The sequence below is a fragment of the Enhydra lutris genome, unplaced genomic scaffold (assembly GCF_002288905.1).
Source record: "Enhydra lutris kenyoni isolate GAN:26980312 unplaced genomic scaffold, ASM228890v2 scaffoldscaffold13, whole genome shotgun sequence".
NCBI lineage: Eukaryota > Metazoa > Chordata > Mammalia > Carnivora > Mustelidae > Enhydra > Enhydra lutris.
The window spans coordinates 39,173,689-39,190,977 of NW_019154097.1; the positions used below are offsets into that span (position 1 = coordinate 39,173,689).

Below are 17,289 nucleotides of genomic sequence, written 5' to 3' on the forward strand. Positions count from 1 at the left end.
CAGGCTTCTCCCTCTCCCTCTGCCCCTTCCCCTGCCTGTGCTCTCTCTTGTTTGTTCTCTCTCTTTCAAAAAATACAATCCTTAAAAAAATAAATAGATATTGTTAGGATGAAATTCATATAACAGGAAACCGAACGTTTAAAGCACCTGACTCAGTGTCTTCTAGTGCATTCACACTGTTGTGTGGCTGCCATCCTTCTCTTGCTGCAGGACGTTCTTGTCACCCCCAGAAAGACCCCGAGCCCATTAAGCAGTCCTTCCCCCTTCCCTCCTCCCTCCCACTCCAGCACCCACCAACCTGTGTTCCTCCCCACTGAGTTAGCACCTCCGGACACTTCACAGAAGTGGAATTACAGAATATGGACCTTCGGTCTCATTTCTCTCACTGAGCCCAGTTTTTTGAGAGTCCTTCCCTGTAGCGTCTATCAGGACTTCATTCCTTTTTTTTTTTTTTAATTTTCAAGATTTTATTGATTTATTTGACAGACAGAGATCACAAGTAGGCAGAGAGGCAGGCAGAGAGAGAGGAGGAAGCAGGCTCCCCGCTGAGCAGAGAGCCCGATGCGGGGCTCGATCCCAGGACCCTGAGACCATGACCTGAGCCGAAGGCAGAGGCTTAACCCACTGAGCCACCCAGGCGCCCCTGGACTTCATTCCTTTTTATGGCTGAATTGTATTCCGTTGTGTGGACAGACGGCGTCTCGTTTGTTTGTTGATGGGCGTTTGGGCTGCTTCCACCCGTCGGCCCCTGACAACCCGCTGCTGCGGACATGTGTGCACGGGGACGAGATTCATGAGCCCTGTTAGGGTCCGTGATCAAAGGAGCAAGACTGATACAAAGCGAAGGTCAAGCAAAGCTTTATTTCGCGCCAAGCATCAAGAATCAAACTGACCGGTCAGGGCTGTCTCTTACGAAAAGACGACGACGACGATCCCGACAACGTCACTCCCAAGAAGGCCGCTCTGGGCGAGGCTGCTCCGCAGATGAGGCCGCTCCCCGGTCGGAGCCGCTCCCAAGAAAAGGCCACTCCCAGGAAGGCCGCTGCTGATGAGGTCGCTCCCTGGACAGGGCCGCTCCCAAGAAGAGGCCACTCTGGAGGAAGCCGCTCCCAGGACGAGGCCGCTCCCAACGACGAAGAGGCGATGACGACAGCGACGACGACAAGGAGGACAACACCGATGACACAGACTCTGCTCCCCATGACGCCACTCTGACAAGGCTGCTCCCCAGAGGAGGCCACCGCTCCGGACGAGGCCGCTGCTAATGAGGTCGCTCCCCAGACAGGGCTGCTCCCCGAACAGGGCTGCTCCTGCGGGCCGCTCTGGAGGAAGCCTCTTCCGCGGCGATGCTGCTCCCGCAGGGCCGCTCACCAAGGAGGCCTCGTCCCAGACGAAGCCGCTCCCCGGAATGACGCAGCTCCGGCGAGGCAGCGGCTCCGGCGAGGCAGCGGCTCAGGGTTGCCGGCGAGGTTGCTGCCGTCTAGGCCGTTCCCGCGGCGCCGCTGCCGAGGGTCGCGGTGTGCGGGCGGGGCCGCTGGCGTCGCCTATAGCTCTGACAAGAGCTGTCACAGCTCCTACCGCTCTTCTTCCCTCTCCCACGACTCCCCTGCTCCGGCCGACTCCCCTTCTTCCTCCCCGACAGCCTCGCAGACCAACCTTTATGGGGGTGGTTGAGCCCCGCCCCTCCACAGGCGGCCAATTGAATCCCAATTCACCCCAGTGGATATACACGCGCCCCACCGATTGGACGTCTCCACCGGCCTGCCCCGCCCCTACATCCGGGTCCACAAGCCAGTTCCTCTAGGGGAGGGGCAGGCCCTTACAAGCCCCACAAGATCAAGGCCGGTTGTGTGCAGCGCCTGGGGGTGGACCCCGGTGATGGGAGGGGCCTCAGGATGAGACCTGGTGTGAGCGCAGCCGCTGGTCAGCCGCAGCTCGGACGTGTGTGCGGGACACATGGGGCTGCAGCCTGTGGGGTCGGCTCCTCCTGGAAGGACCCAGAGGCTTGGTCCCCTGCATCAGCTCTCCAGCCCCACTGGGCGCCGCCTTCCTACAAAGCCTCGTCACACTGTGTGGTTTTCAGGATGCTTTACCCCCAGCCCAAGGTGCTGACCCCCTCGTGAGTAAATTTACTGAACTGTGTTCCCTCCCTCCCCTCCCTTCACCTCCCTTCTAGAAACTTACGGAAATTCAAGGCAGACGCTGAGGGCGGGTTCATTGAAAACTCGGCTGGCGCATGCTTTGTCGGTCGTGTTCCTGTCCTTGCTGCCCAGATCTGGATTCGGGGCCCAAAGATCATTCTCTGTGCTTTGCTCCCTCTCCGGGTGGCGTTTTCCGCTTTCTGTCCCTTGCCCACCAGAGACCGAGGGAGGGGAGCTCCCTCCCTCTCGGGGGAGGGCCCCCTCTCCTTGCTGGGCAATCCCAGCTCCCACTCAGGTCCCGCAGGGTCCGGACTTGCTTAGAGCGCCGAGGGCTGCACAGGGTTGAGTACGGGTTGGCATCTCATTGGTTTCTTGCAGGTGTGAAGTCCTTCTGGAAGGAGGGCGTGCCCTGTGGCTTCCTGAACGGATGGAGGCCGGGGGAGGGGGTGTTCCGGGTGGGGGTGGCGAGCACCAGGGCCCTGGGCGTGTTGACTCTCCAGCCGGCTCACGCGCTGCCTTGCAGCTGTCTTGTGCAGGAGGAACGGTGTCCTTGTCCTGACCCCGTGGCTGCCCCTGTCATCTGGAAAGGGAGCCCCGACACTGACATCCTGAATGAGCAGTTCCGGCCACAGAACGCCACCATCAGACTAATGGTGTTTGCTATCAAAAAGTGAGTCGATGAGATGACAGAGGGTGGGGACCGGGAGGCAGGAGAGACCAAAGACATCATGGTGTGTGCGTGTGCAGCGCAGAGTGGGGCAGGGACCCCCGTCCTCGGGATTAATGTGACCGTGCATGCATTCAGCAGGCTTACGGGGCTCTCCTGGGCCCACTGAGGGACACCGCTTGGCTCCCTCTCAGGAGGCTGCATGTCACTGCGGCTGACACCCCCCCGGCACAGACACAGCCCTGACCCCAGGCTGCTCTCCTGTGGAGTCAACGGGCAGCGCACCCCAACATGCAGGCTACTGGGGAGCCCTCTCCAACCAGAGACGTGGAAGGGGAGACACGTACGTGTAGTGGATTGGTAGCGAGGCAATGCCAGTCGGGCTGGATCCTCCTCTGCGTCCCTTAGAGGATGAGGCTCATGAGGGGGATGGCAAGGTCAGACCCAGCCGTCAGTGCCGGACCCCAGGTCCCTGAGCAGGAGCTGAGCAGCGAGGCCATGGGACCCCAGGGGACCCGTGAGCATGCCAGGCACGGCTACTGGCAAGAGGCCTGGCTCCTCAGAGCCCCTGGAAGGTGGGGCTGGTGACAGCATCAGCTTTCAGGATTGCCATGGGGTGGGGGGGAGCATGAGAGCCCAGGGGGTGCAGGGCCTGTGGCAGGTGGAGCTTCCTTCCTCCAGAGAGCTCCCTCAAGGCCCTCAGGATCGTCCTGAGGCCTGGGTGACCCTTTGCCCAGGCCGTCTTGAGAGAGGCATCGGGCCCCATGGGCAGGGACTGAGACGGGTATAGGTTTGGCCCAGAATCCTCCCCCAGTCCCTGGAGACAGGGGACGGACATCACCAGCCAGAGCCTCACTGCCCAGGGCTCGTGGTCAGCACGAGTGGCTCTGTCGCAGCACTGCCCACTGCACAAACACGGGCTCTCCTCACATGTCCCCCCCTGGGCTCTAAACGTGGCCCGGGCCATGGGCTGGAGATGGGTTTGCACGAAGGAGCCCTTGCCTGTGGGATCCTTGGAGGGAACCAGACTCACAGAATCCAGCCGCGAACCCACACTCACATTGCCCGGTCGTGGACTTGCCCCGGTGACCTGACTCGAGCCTGTGGGGTGTAGCGTCCCTGTCCCCAGGTTCAAGGTGGTGCCTACCTTCCCAGTGGGAGCCATTGACTGATCTTCCAGGAATGGGGAAGACCTAGGGAAGTAGCTTCAGAGGCTGCTGATAAAAATCCATCTCAGAGGGGCTCAGCAAACCTGCCTGACCACGGGGAACTGCTATCCCCACAGTGCGGATCCCCCCACAGTGTGGAGCCCTCACGGGGGACCAGCCACATGAGGCTGTTGACGAAGACTTCCCACGTCTTGGGGCCGGGGAGATGTAGACCTGGACCCGGAGGTTATGCCCTTGGATTCACAGCTGGGGCCCAAGCAAGCCCCCTCTTCTTCTAGGGGTCGACTTTCCCCTTCCCTGCCCCTGGGCTGGACCAGATACCTGATCTGGGGGAGTTCGGGGAATACCAGTGGTTGACCAGGGACCTTGTCAGCAAGAGAATCAGTCGCCATCAAGGAGGGACAAGGCAGGAGGTGGAGACAGCTTAGTGGGGGCCAGCGACAGCCCCCCAAAGCTAAGTGGGGCAGGAGGCCAGCCATCAGGCTCCCTGAGGAGCTCTGAGGCTTCCCAGAGGAAGGCGTTGTGCCCTCGGGCCCCTGGCTCACAGGAGCGCAGCTGGGGATGACCCACCCTCGTAGCCCCCATCCGCTGTGGGTGCTGGGGGTCTTAGCACACTGTCCCGTCCACATCTTCATCCTTGTTCTCTGCATAGGAGATGCAGGGAGGGCAGGAGAGGGGGCCATGGGTGGAGACCCGGCGTGGCGAGTGGGGCACACACGGTGCTGGGGGTTCCTACTTCCGAGGAAGCCAGGGCAGGACTCCAGGCTGAACCACAGGGGGAGCTGGGGCATAGTGGACGCCCGGTCCCTCCCTGGCTGAGGAGGAGCCCCAGCCCTCTCTGTCCCTTGTTTAGGACCTCAGTCCACACAGGGGAGCCGCTCTGACAAGGCAGGATCGAAGGTCAAGTCCAGAGACAGCAAGTGGCCAAGACACAGAACAGTGGGGTTGTCGGTGGAGATGAGGGGGTGCGGTGGCCAATGCTGTAGAGGGTCTCGGCCTCAGCCTTGGGGCACCCTCTGTGGCGCGGCTCTGCCGTCCCGCGGAGGCCCGCGCACCGCCCGCCCTCGTGCACCTGCCGCTGGGGGAGCGCCTGCCCCCTCCTCTCTGCGGAGGGCTCTCTCCTGCCCCAGCCGTGCCTCCTCCCATGCCAGCCGGAGGCTGCCAGCCATGCAGCCTGGGAACCTGGACATCCTGACGACCCCTGCCCTGGGGACAGAGCGGTGTGGGTGGGACGTGGTCTCCCAGTGGGCCTGAGGTCAAGGTCCCCACGGGGCTCCCTGCCCTCCTTTGGGCTCATTGTGCCATGTCCTCCCTCAGGCTCCCTGGGCCCAGCTCCTTCTCTGCTGGGGGGGCACCCTCAGCCCAGGCTGCACACGCTGGGACCGGGAACAGGTCGTCTGGACCTTCTGGCCTTGTGCTTCCCTGCCTGTGCTACGGGCACCGGCTGGCCTCCCAGGCTGGTCCGAGGACACCCAGCGCAGGGAGGTGCAGGGCCCTGCACGAGAGATGCCTCAGGACCCCCGAGCGAGCACACAGGCCTCGCACAGCACAGCGCACCAGTCTTGTGGGTGGCCCAGCGCTGGAGGCGGGCATCCCGCCACGGGGCACGGGGAGTCCTGGCGAGGGAGGCCGTGGCGGGGGAGACCGCTGAAGGATCCCAGAAGAGGCAGGAGACAAGGAAGACAACAGGACAGAGCTTCCCAAGGAGGACGATGTAAGGCTCAGAGGACCTCCGAGGCCCTTGGGAGAACTCAGAGGCCCTGGGGATGTTGGCTGCGATGCTGTCCTGGGGCCGAACAGTTGTGTCCCAAACCCCCAGTCCACACTACCTGAGGCACTCTTTGTTGCATCGAGGAACCAGGGCCGGTGGGCCAGGAGGACTCCCAGGGCGTCGGGTCGAGGCTATCCTGACTTTGCCTCCCTTTGCAGGACTCGATGTGTCTCGAGGCAGTGCGAAGCATCGTTCTCTCCATTCTTGGTGCAGCCGGCCTCCGTGTTCCGGAGCAGATTCCTGGTGCCCATCCCGCTGCTCATCCTGAGGACTGTCCCCCGTCGGCTCCCACAGTGACCGTGAGTGCCATGGGGACAGGGACCACGTGGTTGGGGGTGCTCCCAGATGAAGCCACAGTGCTCAGTTCCCAGCTGGGGGCCCAGATCCTCTGCTGGATGAGGGAGGAGGGGAGGGAGTCAGGCTGGGGGAGAGGGAGGAAAGGAGGGAGGGAAAGAAGAGGAAGGTATAGAGGGAGGGAGGGAAGGAGGGAGGGAGGGAAGGAATTTGGGAGGGAGGCCGTGAAAGCACAGAAGTGCGGTCCAACCATCAGGAGTCCTTGGTTGGAGGGAGGTACGAAGGCGTCCCAGCCCAGACCCTGGATGGTGGCTCAGGGCACATGCATCTGTCCTCCCCGTCCTGCCCTTCCTTCTCCTGGGCCCTCTGTCATCCTGGATCCTGTCCACCTCCTCCTCCAACCATTCTGAATGTTCCCAGGAACAAGGGGGCAGGAGGGCATCTCAGGAGGGGCTTCCCGCATCCCGTGCCCAGGACGACACTGGGACAGGGGCTCCAGGACATGCTCTCCTGAGGACTGGGACCAAGGATGGCGTCCATCTCCTTGGGCATGAACGCTGTTCCATTCCCAGCTGTCCCCACTGTCTCTCCCTGCTCTCTCCCTTCTGGCATGAAAAACGGTGCCAGAGATTCCGGGCTGAGTCCCAGGTCGAGCACTGCTAGGTGCTGGGTGCCCCTGCGGCCTGGGATGGGTGCTGCCCACTGTTGTCCCAGACAGGGGTGCCCATCCCCCTTCTCCCCGGGGGACCTGCACCGGACCTCCGTGTCCTCCCGTTCTCCCCAGGGCTGCTGGTCCCCAGGCCAGACACCTGCCGGTCTGAGGGGGACCCGCGCTGCCTCCAGAGGGTTTCCTTGGCCGGTCCGAGGACACCCAGCGCAGGGAGGTACAGGGCCCTGCACGGGAGATGCCTCGGGACCTCCGAGCGAGCGCACAGGCCTCGCACAGCACAGCACACCAGTCTTGAGGGTGGCCCAGGCCTCCCCCGGGAGCTCCCGCATCGCTGACACATGCCCCCGCGTGCCTATCCGCCGCCCCCCAACTTGCATGCTTTCAGTCTGTGTCATTGTGGGACCCGGTGACTTGGAGCCTGGTTGGGACCAGAGGCCGGGGAAAGCTTTCTCTGGCCTTGGGTTGTGAGTGCTGTGTTGCCCGCGTGTGGTGTGTCTTCCCGCTCTCTGCCTTGCCCTGGTGTGTGTGCGGGCCCCGGGAGGAAGCTGCCGTGTGGCGTCTGGGGTCAGGCTGTGGTGTCCCAGCGGGAGCAGGGGTCTCGGCCCCGACATTGGGCCCCTATCCACTCAAGGGGCCTCCATGATCCCGTCTCCTCTGGAATCCATCCGGGGTTTTGGTATGTCAGAAGGGAAGTTCTATGTCCAAGACACCCAGGACAACACCCAGTCCCCTTTGGAAAGAGGTGGGCAGACACCAGGGCACCTCCTGGGTGATTCCCCTCCCAGAAACGACCAGAACAGGTGAAGGAAGTGGGAGAGAAAGCAGCTGAGGCGTGGCGAGGGGCCGGGCTGGGGGAGTCATGGGCAGGGAGGGCTTGGGCTCAGGGTCCCCTTTGGGGAAGGAGATGTTCCCCAGCGATGTCCTGGGCTGCGGGGGGAGGGCGCCGGGGATGGACTGAGTGCTCAGCAGGAGATGCACGGAAAAGGATGCATTTTACTTAAAGGAGATAACAGAGAGCGTAGAGGACGTGGAAAGCGACGGCAGTGACACTGTACTGGAGGGAAAGAACACGGGGGAGGGGATGAAACTGGTGGCCGGGCGTCGGGGTCGGGGCATGGGACTGAGGGGAACCGTCCAGGGAGCTCTCCCCGCAGAGCGGGGGGCTGCGGAGGGGGCTCTGGGAGCCCCGCAGGAGCAGGTGTGGGGGCAGGGGCCGGACCAGGGGCACGGCCAGATGCAGGAGCGGGGACAGGGGCAGGAGCGGGAGCCAGGGGAGGGACAGGGTCAGCAGGAGCGGCCGGTGCAGGATGCAGGGCTGGAGCTGGGTCAGGGCTGGGAACAGGAGTGCAGGCAGGGGCAAGGGAAAGGGCAGGAGCAAGAGGCAGGAGCTGGGTGTGGGGCGGGAACAGGGGCCCAGGCAGAGGCAGGGGAAGAGCCAGTGGCCCTGCGAGGGGCCAAGGGAGGGGCAGCGGTCCTTGCAGAGGCTGGGGAAGGGGCAGGGGCTGGGTCTGGAGCAGGAAGAGGGACCCAGGCAGGAACAGGAGAAGGGGCAGGAGCAGGGACAGGACCTGGGTCTGGGGCAGGAACGGGGGCCCAGGGAGGGACAGGCGAAGACATAGTGGCCCTGGTAGGGGCAAGGGAAGGGCCATTGGTCCTTGGAGGGGCAGGGGAAGGGGCTGAGGAAGAGGCAGGAGCAGGGGCAGGAGCGGGGGGAGGGACTGGGTCTGGGGCAGGAATAGGGGCAGAGGCAACGGCACAGGCAGGGGCAGGATCCAGGGTAGGGACTGGGTCTGGGGCAGGAACAAGGGCAGGGGCAGGGGAAGGGGCAGTGGTCTTGGCAGGGGTTGGGGAAGGGGCAGGAACAGGGGCACAGGCAGGGGCAGGGGTAGGGGTACTGGCAGGGGCAGAGGAAGGGGCAGGAGCTGGGGCAGGGGCAGGGGCATTGACAGGGGCTGAGTGTGGGGCAGGAACAGGGGCAGAGGCAGGGGCAGGGCAAGCGGCAAGGGCCCTGGCAGGCGCAGGGGAAGGTGCATCGGTCTTGGACGGGGCAGGGGGAAGGGAAGGGGCAGGGGCAGAGGGAGGGGCAGGGTCTGGGACAGGGACAGGGGCCCAGGCAGGGGCAGGGGCAGGATCCGGAGAGGAGCTGGAGCAGGGGCAGGGCCTGGGGCGGGAGCAGGCACCAGTTCTTCCTGGGCAGCGTAGGCTCTCCGGGCCCGGTTCCTGGTCCCCTGCTGGTCCCCGGCTGAGGTGGTGGCAGGCACCGTCCCCCAATGCCCAGCTCCTGCTGATGCCAGGGCCGGCCCGAGCTCCTTGGATGGAGCAGCTGTGAGAGGAGAGAAGGTCACCCATGTGCCTGCCTCTGCGTGTGCCTTGGCGCAGACGGGACCCAGCCCGGGGCCTCCCAGAGAAGCCGCAGCCGGGAAGGAAGGCTCAGCGGGACGCGCCCCAAGTGCTGGGTGCTCTGAGCCCAGTGCCTGCTCCTGGCCCCACACCAGCCTGTGGGGCTCGTCCCTGTGCGGCCCAGCACCGACCCATCCCCACACACCCCCAGGCACCCAGCCCCGGCCTTCTCACCCTCGCGCTGGGCTTCCGCAGGTGGCCTGGGAGCTTTGGAAGCCTTTCCTGGGACTGCGGACTCCTGGGTCAGAGAGGAGGTCATGTCCGCCTGCCTCTTCTCCTCATCCGTGGCCTTCTGCAAAGACAGGGACCGGTCGCCAGCCCGGACGCATCACAGCCCCGCCCGGCCGACCCCACTGTCCTCTTGCCCAGTTCCCCTGCTGCTCCCACATCAGACACAGACCTGTGTGTGCACAGCCCTGCACCCGGGACCGGGACCCACACCTGCAGGGCTCTCGGGATCAACCCTGGCCAGGAGCTCGCATCCCCCACACCCCGTCCCACCCAGCCAGCCTTGACCTTGAATGGGACCTGCTCACCGGGCATCTGACCCCTCATCCACCTGCTCCTGCTCAGGAAGGCCCCACCCCACGTGAGTCCCCCTTCCATCCACATGCATGCACACCCACACCCACACTCACACACGCGCGCACACACACACACACTCGCGCACACACACACACTGGCACACTCGCGCACACACACACAGGGGTTAGGGGACCCGGGGCTGCGCCCGTCGATGAGAGCGTGTAGGGCTGGGTGGCCGGCTCTGGCCTCCCGGTGTCACCTCTCTCTGCTTTCGGCCGAATGGCCAGAGGCGTCGGGCAGCCCTGACACGACTCCCCAGCGAGGGGAAGTGTTTGCGGGCGCGCAGTCCTCTGCCTCCAGCGTTCCGCGTCGGGGATGCAGCACGAGAACGTGTTGTTGGTTGGACGACGTCCAAGGCAATGAGCTGGGCGGGGGGCGTCCCTGGAATGTGGGTGCCTGGTGACGCGGGTTCCAATTCTGTTGGGCTCTGTGGCCAGGGAAGTGAGGTCATCATCCTGGGGACCTCTTCCCTGACTTCCTCCTCCCAGCAGAGCCCCCGGGGACCCCCTCCCCCAGCTGCTCGGTGCTCACCCTCCACCCCATGCCCTGTCCATACAGTGACACCCACAGAGCCCACCCACAGCCCCGCCAGCCCAGGGTGCAACCATTGTCCTGGCTTTGAGGACAGAGTTGGGTTTGGTCCAGGTTCCTGCTTCTACCCGAGACTGTGACCCCAGACAGACCCTGTGCCTCTCAGGGTCTCCCCAGGCTCTCCATCTGCACAGCAGGGTGTTCTGGCTTCTACTTCTCAGGATGCCATCCGGGGAAGGACTCCACAGACGTTCCGTCCCTGCTATCACAGGAGGCCGGTGCACACACTTGGCAATGCGAAGGGGAGCGGGAGCTGGGCGGGGCGTGCAACACAGCTCAGAGGGGCCCGGGTCTGCTCTGGGGTCCAGGCAAAGCCACTCCCCTGCTGCCCGTGTCCCGGCCCCAATGGGGAAGGCTGCAATTTACTTTCTGACTTTGTCCCCTGGAGACACAGACTTCCAGGGGTTCCATTAGCTGTAGGCCCCAGTCCCAGGGCCTCACGTGCGCCCATGGGCTGGGCTGTCCCCACAGTGGTTCCCGAGCATTCCCGAGTCCTGCGCACACATTCCTGTGGAGTCCCTCCCCCCAGGCTGGATGGCCCGTGTGACTGCGCTCTCAGGAAGAGAATGGGGCAAAACGATGGGATGTCATTTCCAAGCCGATGGAGGGAAGTCTGGGACTTTTCCTGGTTCCCTCTCACGGGTTCCTTCTCTGTGTGTGTCTCTGGGTCTCTGTTCTCTGTCTGTCCTTTTGTCTCTCTTTGATCCAGGGCTTTTGGAGATGCAAGTCCATATGGTTGAGCCACCCTGGGAGGCCCCAGTCCAGAGAATCCTACCGAGGGTCCAGGATGACCGGGAGGCAAGTCCTGCCACCCCCATTCTGAACCACTTCCCGCCAACACCCGAAAACGGTCCTGGAGACGGAGCCTGCCCTAGTCGGGCTTGAGCGGGGACAGAGCCCTGGCCTCTGGGGGACCAGGAGGCAGGGGCTCCCCGCCAAGCTGAGTCTGGATTCTGGCTCTCGGATGGTGAGCAGGTGCCTGGGAGGCCTGTGTGTCCCACAGCACAGACAGCCAGGAGGCCCTCCCTGCAGGCTGGGGTCTGGTGCACGGACTGTGAGATAGGTCAGGTCTGTTCCTACAAGCACTGAGCTCGGGTCCTGTCTTTGTCAGGACTCTGGGAGAAATTCGGTGTGCACAGTCAGTTCCTAAGCTGTACAAAAGGGCATCTGGGATGTGTGGAGACCCTGTCCCTCAGGGGGCTGGTATCCTCCATGTTCTAGTAAGGAAATAAGTAGAAAGAGGCTGAGGCCTTCTGGAACTGTGGAGGAGGATGACGGGGGCCTGCACAGAAACCCGCAGTGTCCCAGAGAGCTGTGTTGACAGCAGGGTTGCCCAGAAGGCGCCGAGCTCTGCGGGCCCCGGCGTGCTCTGCGCAGACAGGCCTGCCCGGCACCTCCCCGCAGCAGACAGCCAAGGTGTGGAAAGTGAGCAGCAGGCAGAGCGACAGTCAGAGAGACAGGCAGAGAGACAGGCAGAGAGACAGTCAGACAGAGAGAGAGACAGGCAGAGCGACAGAGAGACAGGCAGAGAGACAGGCAGAGAGACAGAGACAGGCAGAGCGACAGAGAGACAGTCAGAGAGACAGGCAGAGAGACAGCCAGAGAGACAGTCAGACAGGCAGAGAGACAGAGAGACAGGCAGAGAGACAGACAGGCAGAGAGACAGTCAGAGAGACAGAGCGACAGGCAGAGAGCCGCGCTGGAGGACAATGGAGCGGGAGCCACTCACGTCCTGGAGGGACGAGGCCCGCGTGTTGCCCCAGCCAGAGCCCTGGGCTGCCGCCAGTGTGGCCTTTCCAGGCCACCTCTACCACCCATGTCACTGCGGCCTCACTGTCTCTTCCCCCACGGAGGCTGGGGCGGCGATCCACTCTGGCCTCATGCTGTGTGGTCTAGGGGGGCCTCTGCAGGTCACCAGACCCAGGATTCGATCCTGCTGCCCCCCACTAGAGGTGATGGGGGCTCTGGGCTGGAGGACAGGGTGAGGACACCTGGGGCTGAGTGCGATGCTGCCGCAGGCCAGGTCTGGGGCCTGAGCGGGCCGCATCTTCCCGTGCCTGTGCCCGCGGCCTGGAACGTGTGCCTCATGGCCCCGGCTGGACTTTGAGTCTGCGGCCGCGACAGGCTTCACTCAGCCGCTGGAGCAAAAATGCCAGACCCGTGCCCTGCCCTTCTTCCCCCGTCTGCTGTGGCCTCGACGGCTGTGGTCTCGGCGTGACCGTGACACGAGCAGGACGTGGCCACTCCCGGTGGGAGGGGTGCAAAGGCAGCAGAGCCGAGCCGAACCAGTCACATCCCGCCAAGCCCCAGACACCAGAGCGATCTGCCGAGACCCCCACACCGCCCAGCCGCGCAGGCCTGCCCCGGCTGGCCCCACACTGACCCCAGACGGGAAAGATAAGTGCATCTGTGCGGCTCCCAGCCCCGAGATCCTGTGGTGGTCGCTCCGTGGCCCTGGCTGATGGAGCCATCCCACCACGCTCTCCTTGGGCGACCCTCACTGCGCCCGTCGACGCCATCACCCACGATGTACTGGTGACCCCACATGTCCAGCCCCCGCATCTCTGTCCTCTGAATTCCAGCCTCCCACAGGGCATCTCCATTTAGGGGTCCCGGACCCCAGACGCAGCCCCCAAGCCTGTCCCGTGTTCCCTCTCCTGTGATGGAAACCCCCGCCTCAGCCTGCATGTCCCCCCCCTTGCCCTTCCCTCTGCTCCCACTACCCTGGGGTTCTTCAAACATGGTTTCCTCTTCCACAGATGCCCACCCAACTCACCGAACTACCTCTGTCCTTCACCCCTCTTCCGAAAGTCCCTTCCTCCGAGAAGGCCTCCCTGACCGTCCTGCCCCGCCTGGCACGAGTCAGACCTGCTGCTGTTTCGCACTGGTCTGCAGACACGTTTCTCCGAGTCGCGCTGGTGTGTGCGCCCGGCAGCCCTGCCGCGAGCCTGTCTCAGTGGCCTCGCCAGATCCCCGAAGCTGCATTTGCCTATAGGCCTCTCCAGCCGCCAGCACGTGCCTGACGAGTCCCAGGTGCTTCGAAATGGCGTGTGGGTAAGTGAACTTTCTGAGAAAGCGCGGGCCGTCAGGGACCCCGGGATGGTAGCGGACGCACTGCGGAGAAGGAACACGGCAGGGATGACGCTGGACCAGCCCTGGTCTATTTCCCAGCAGGTAAGGGACAGCCTCATTCCGCCGGGGAATCGGGAGGCCATGAGCAGAGTAGGCCTGGCTGGGCCTCTCCCGACCCGGTCAGCACCTGACCTCCTACCCCATCCCTCCGTGATCCTAAAGGATCCCTCCTGGGCTACAGCCACGGCCCCAGCCGTCACCCCATCAGTGACCCAAGGTCATCAAACATGTCTCAGCACGTCTTGGCCAGCGCTCCTGGCGTCTGGGGGGCCCGCAGGCAGAGCCCTAAGGGAAGCAGCGAGGGGATGGCCGGCTCTCAGGGCAGGATGGTGTGCACAGGCGTCTGCGGGAGGGAGAGGAGGCCTGAGTGGGCACGGGTCTGCGGGAGCCCGTTGGCCCACAGTGTTCTTTGGCCCTCCCAGTGTCCCCCTGTGCTGGCCTGGGCACTACAGGCGGCCAGGCCAGGCATCGCGGGTCCTCCAGCGCTCGACCAGACGGCAGGCCCGGTGCCACCTGTTCAGGCCTGTGGGCAGGGCAGGTCTGGTGCTGCTGAGGGACCGGTGACGGTGGGAGGGTGAGGGGGTGGGGGGGTGCGGGGGTGGGGAGGTGGGGGGGTGGGCCCTACCCAGGGTGCACCTTCCCAGCCAGCTGCAGATCTTGGGAAAGATGGCCCTGTCCCCCTCCCTCTGTCCATGCCCCACAAGTCAGCTTTACGGGATGGATAGGGGCCGGGCGTGGGGTTGACCCAGACAGAAGGACCCGTGGTGTCTGTTACCATCTTTCGGGAGGACAGTCACACTGTGGGCGACCTCCAAAATCTCACATATGTCTATGAATTTTCTCATGCTCGGGAAGCTGGACGTGTTTTGTCTGCCTGTGGTTAGAAGCAGAATCAGCAGATCAGTGTCCCCAGGTCCGGCCGTCTGGGGCCACACCCCAGCCCGGGGCCACCGCAGTGCCCGCCAAGCTGGCAGGACAGGTGCTGCTGAGGGAGATGGCGGGGGGCCGGGGGTGTCCTCTGTTCCCCCCGTGCTCCAACGCAGGCGGGTGTCCCCAGCACGGCCTGGAAGCGGGCACCACAAAGGACCACGTGGGGAGCCCTCTCTGCTCACACAGCCCCTCCAGCCGCACCCCTGCCCCTGGCCGCACCTCCCATGGAGACTCCACAGGACCCCCCGCCCTCTCTGATGGACGTCCCATGGGCCTCGGTGCCCAGAGTGGGTTTGTGCCTCCTTTCCCCACCCCCTCCCTGGACAGAAGCTCCTGTCCCCCGTCCCTTCAGCCCTGGCCCTCTTCCCCCAATCCTGCCCTCAGCCCGGGGAGCGGGGGGCCCTGCCTCCACATGGATGGTGAGTCCCACTGCTGGTCTCTCACCCTCTGCACTGGGGTCCCCCACCCAGCTCTGCAACAGCCACATCAGAGACCTGTTCACGTGGTCCCCACATCCGGCCTGCGCTCGGCCCGCCCACCTGGCCACTGGCTTGTTCTGTGTGGCCCAAGCCTGTGCTCCTACTTCCCGCCTCCTGCCGGCCTGCTGTGCAAGGGCCGTGACGGGCGACGTGGACTGCGTGTCCGTGTCCTCCCACATTCAGACACCCCAGAGCGAGGGGGAGGTGCTGGGGTTGGGGGGTGCTCACGCTGGGATCAGCATCCGTGTAGGGAGAGGACAACGCCAGAGCACCCCCAACACGTGACACGGGGAGAAGGCGGCCGTGGGCAGACCAGGAAGGGGCGCCCCCCCCAGAACCCGTGAGGTTGGCCCGCTGAGCCGTGAGAATCAGCGTCCATCGTGGGCACCGGGGTCGTGGCGCTCTGCGGCGGAGCCCACGCTGAGGCGGGGCCTCCCCTGGCCACGCCTTCCCCTCTGGGCTTGTCGCCCCCCACCCCCACCTCACCTGCCCCACGCGCCCCCTCCCCAGAGGCGCCCGCCGGACTCACTGAAGAGCAGCAGGGTCCTGGAGGTCCGGCCAGCCCGGCCCAGGCGCATGTAGACCACGCCATAGCTGTAGTCGGTGGACAGCACGTGGAAGCCCTCCACCCCCTTCACTGGACCGGGAGACAAGTGTGGGTCCACGGGGTCACCCTGCCCAGCAGGGGCGTCTGGAAAGGGCCAGGAGTGCCCCCGACACCCAACCACCATCTAGGCCCAGGCTGCAGGCTCTCACATGCTTGTGGGCTCTGGGACCGTGGCTTGCCGGACACCCCGTGGGCCGCTGTCCCTCCCACGCACCCAGCCTTGGGACAGAGCATCTCCGGCTCTGTGGCCCTGAGGCCAGGGACACGCCCACCCCCAGGTCTTTCTCTCTGGGCCCCTGGCCGCCATACGCACAAGTATTCCTGAACGTCGCCTTTTTCCTATCTTTCCGCAGAATTAACGTGTGTGACCGGCACCCCTGTGACCTACGGGGGCAAGTGGGAACCCTTTGTTGGCTCTGCATTTCTGGGATTTTCCAGTCGGGACCAAGGCCAGTCCCACAGCTTAAGCGGAACACACCAAACACCCACGGTCTGTGGAACGTCCCCACACACCTGGTGGCATCTCCCAAAAGCAGTCCTTGAATTTGAGGGGCAGGAAGGGGTTTGGGGCCACAGAGACAGTCTGTTAGATTTCCAGATGACGGTGGGTCTGGCTCACCACCCCTCACCAGCTCCCTTTCCCCCATGGACAGGGGAAATGCCCTGGGCTGTTTGTGGCCAGGGCTCCGGGAAGAGTGTGCCGGGCCCCCGCCTTGGTCCGCTCACCGGCTGAAGGCCAGGACCACCTTCAGCTGGCCTGTGGTGTGTACCTTTACCACGGACGCCCCCAGCTTCCTCCTGTCTCTGCCCGGCAAGAATCCGTGGCCCTCAGAGGCGACAGCCAGAATGTACCAGAACCCTGAAAACTGTGGAGAGCGTGCTGGGGAAGCTGCCCGTGCCAGGCTCCCAGCCAGGCCCCCAGGAACCCAGCAGACCCTGACACTGGCCCGAGGCCCAGCCCGGGTCCCACACCCCCAGGCAGGCACAGCCTGTGTGCCAGACCCCGGCTGCCCACCCTGGGCCCTGGTGGGCAGGTGCCAGGCTGGCCGGAGCCCCAAGGGCTGGGCCATGGGTGCCGTATGCTGAAACTACCTCCTGTGCAAGGCCTCCCCTTCCTTCCAGCTTGGCCCTCAGTCCCATCCGCCGGACTTCCTGCCACAAACCCACGTTCCCGGGCAGCCGGTGTCCCTGTCCACCCCCACTAGAACCTTCCACCCACCCACCATCTTTTTATTCTGGAACATGCTCTGCTCATTCTGCCTCTGGCCCCTGGCATCTCCGGTGCCCTGAGGCTGCCCCTGCCTGGGGCCCTTCCCTCCCCCCTCCTGCGGGGTTGTGAGCTCCTACAGAGAGGCCGGGGCCTGGAACTCCCACCTGCCTCGGGCCACTGCTGAGTTTCAGGGAGTGATCATCCCGTCACACGCTGCATCCCTGGCCCCGTCGGCCCGGCGGTCTGGCTTGGGCACGGCAGGCGCGTGTGGCTCACCCTGTTCCAGTTGAGGTTCTGGGACTCCCTGGGTAGCTGTTCCTGCGGCCGGGACCCCAGAGCCAGCACAAGCGCCAAGACCAGCACGCACATCAGCCTCCCGGGTCCCATTGTCACCCTCCTCCCTCAGCCACCACAGCACTGGGTTTAAATCTCCCCGCCCACCGGACCCTGCCGCGGCCGTCCAGCCAGCCAGGAGCCTTGAGCCAGCCTCAGGTGGGCCAGTGGGAGGGAGAAGGGCTCTGGGACCCAGACGGCCAGCCCAGGTGCTCGGCGCGGCAGGTCTGCCTGAATTTGAAGGCCATCTTGTTCCCACGGGAGGCCCTGGGCCTTGCATCCCAGCCTCCCCAGATTAGAGGTGAACAGC

At 64.4% G+C, this 17,289-nt stretch overlaps 3 protein-coding genes across 3 annotated transcripts; 2 read left to right on the top strand and 1 right to left on the bottom strand.

The window, feature by feature from the left end:
• The first annotated feature begins 1,780 nt into the window (after positions 1 to 1,780).
• LOC111146062 (ABO, alpha 1-3-N-acetylgalactosaminyltransferase and alpha 1-3-galactosyltransferase) lies at positions 1,781 to 5,285 on the top strand. The gene is made up of 3 exons (XM_022501440.1): positions 1,781 to 2,119; positions 2,665 to 2,811; positions 4,831 to 5,285. Exons 1-3 carry the CDS (start codon positions 1,896 to 1,898, stop codon positions 4,859 to 4,861), a joined length of 402 nt encoding a protein of 133 aa, XP_022357148.1. The 5' UTR covers positions 1,781 to 1,895; the 3' UTR covers positions 4,862 to 5,285.
• A 344-nt stretch (positions 5,286 to 5,629) lies between these two features.
• Positions 5,630 to 16,983, top strand: LOC111146063. The gene is made up of 6 exons (XM_022501441.1): positions 5,630 to 5,691; positions 5,907 to 6,047; positions 9,308 to 9,701; positions 10,998 to 11,086; positions 13,048 to 13,958; positions 15,790 to 16,983. Exons 2-5 carry the CDS (start codon positions 5,913 to 5,915, stop codon positions 13,309 to 13,311), a joined length of 882 nt encoding a protein of 293 aa, XP_022357149.1. The 5' UTR covers positions 5,630 to 5,691; positions 5,907 to 5,912; the 3' UTR covers positions 13,312 to 13,958; positions 15,790 to 16,983.
• LOC111146061 (lipocalin 10) lies at positions 14,026 to 17,046 on the bottom strand. The gene is made up of 5 exons (XM_022501439.1): positions 16,923 to 17,046; positions 16,163 to 16,302; positions 15,703 to 15,820; positions 15,359 to 15,461; positions 14,026 to 14,294 (listed from the first exon to the last, which is right to left on the bottom strand). Exons 1-5 carry the CDS (start codon positions 17,031 to 17,033, stop codon positions 14,131 to 14,133), a joined length of 636 nt encoding a protein of 211 aa, XP_022357147.1. The 5' UTR covers positions 17,034 to 17,046; the 3' UTR covers positions 14,026 to 14,130.
• Between the last annotated feature and the right edge of the window lie 243 nt (positions 17,047 to 17,289).

Bases quoted from the DNA above. Each gene is read 5' to 3' on its own strand.
- LOC111146062 (XM_022501440.1), top strand. From the start codon at position 1,896: ATGAGACCTGGTGTGAGCGCAGCCGCTGGTCAGCCGCAGCTCGGACGT. The intron at 2,120-2,664 runs GTGAGTAAATTT...GCTGCCTTGCAG, and splicing joins CCCAAGGTGCTGACCCCCTC to CTGTCTTGTGCAGGAGGAAC. The intron at 2,812-4,830 runs GTGAGTCGATGA...TCCCTTGTTTAG, and splicing joins ATGGTGTTTGCTATCAAAAA to GACCTCAGTCCACACAGGGG.
- LOC111146061 (XM_022501439.1), bottom strand. From the start codon at position 17,033: ATGGGACCCGGGAGGCTGATGTGCGTGCTGGTCTTGGCGCTTGTGCTG. The intron at 16,303-16,922 runs GTGAGCCACACG...CGCTCTCCACAG, and splicing joins AGAACCTCAACTGGAACAGG to TTTTCAGGGTTCTGGTACAT. The intron at 15,462-15,702 runs GTGTCCCTGGCC...GGTCCAGTGAAG, and splicing joins AGAAAGACCTGGGGGTGGGC to GGGGTGGAGGGCTTCCACGT.
- LOC111146063 (XM_022501441.1), top strand. From the start codon at position 5,913: ATGTGTCTCGAGGCAGTGCGAAGCATCGTTCTCTCCATTCTTGGTGCA. The intron at 6,048-9,307 runs GTGAGTGCCATG...GGGCTTCCGCAG, and splicing joins CGTCGGCTCCCACAGTGACC to GTGGCCTGGGAGCTTTGGAA. The intron at 9,702-10,997 runs GTGAGTCCCCCT...TCTTTGATCCAG, and splicing joins TCAGGAAGGCCCCACCCCAC to GGCTTTTGGAGATGCAAGTC.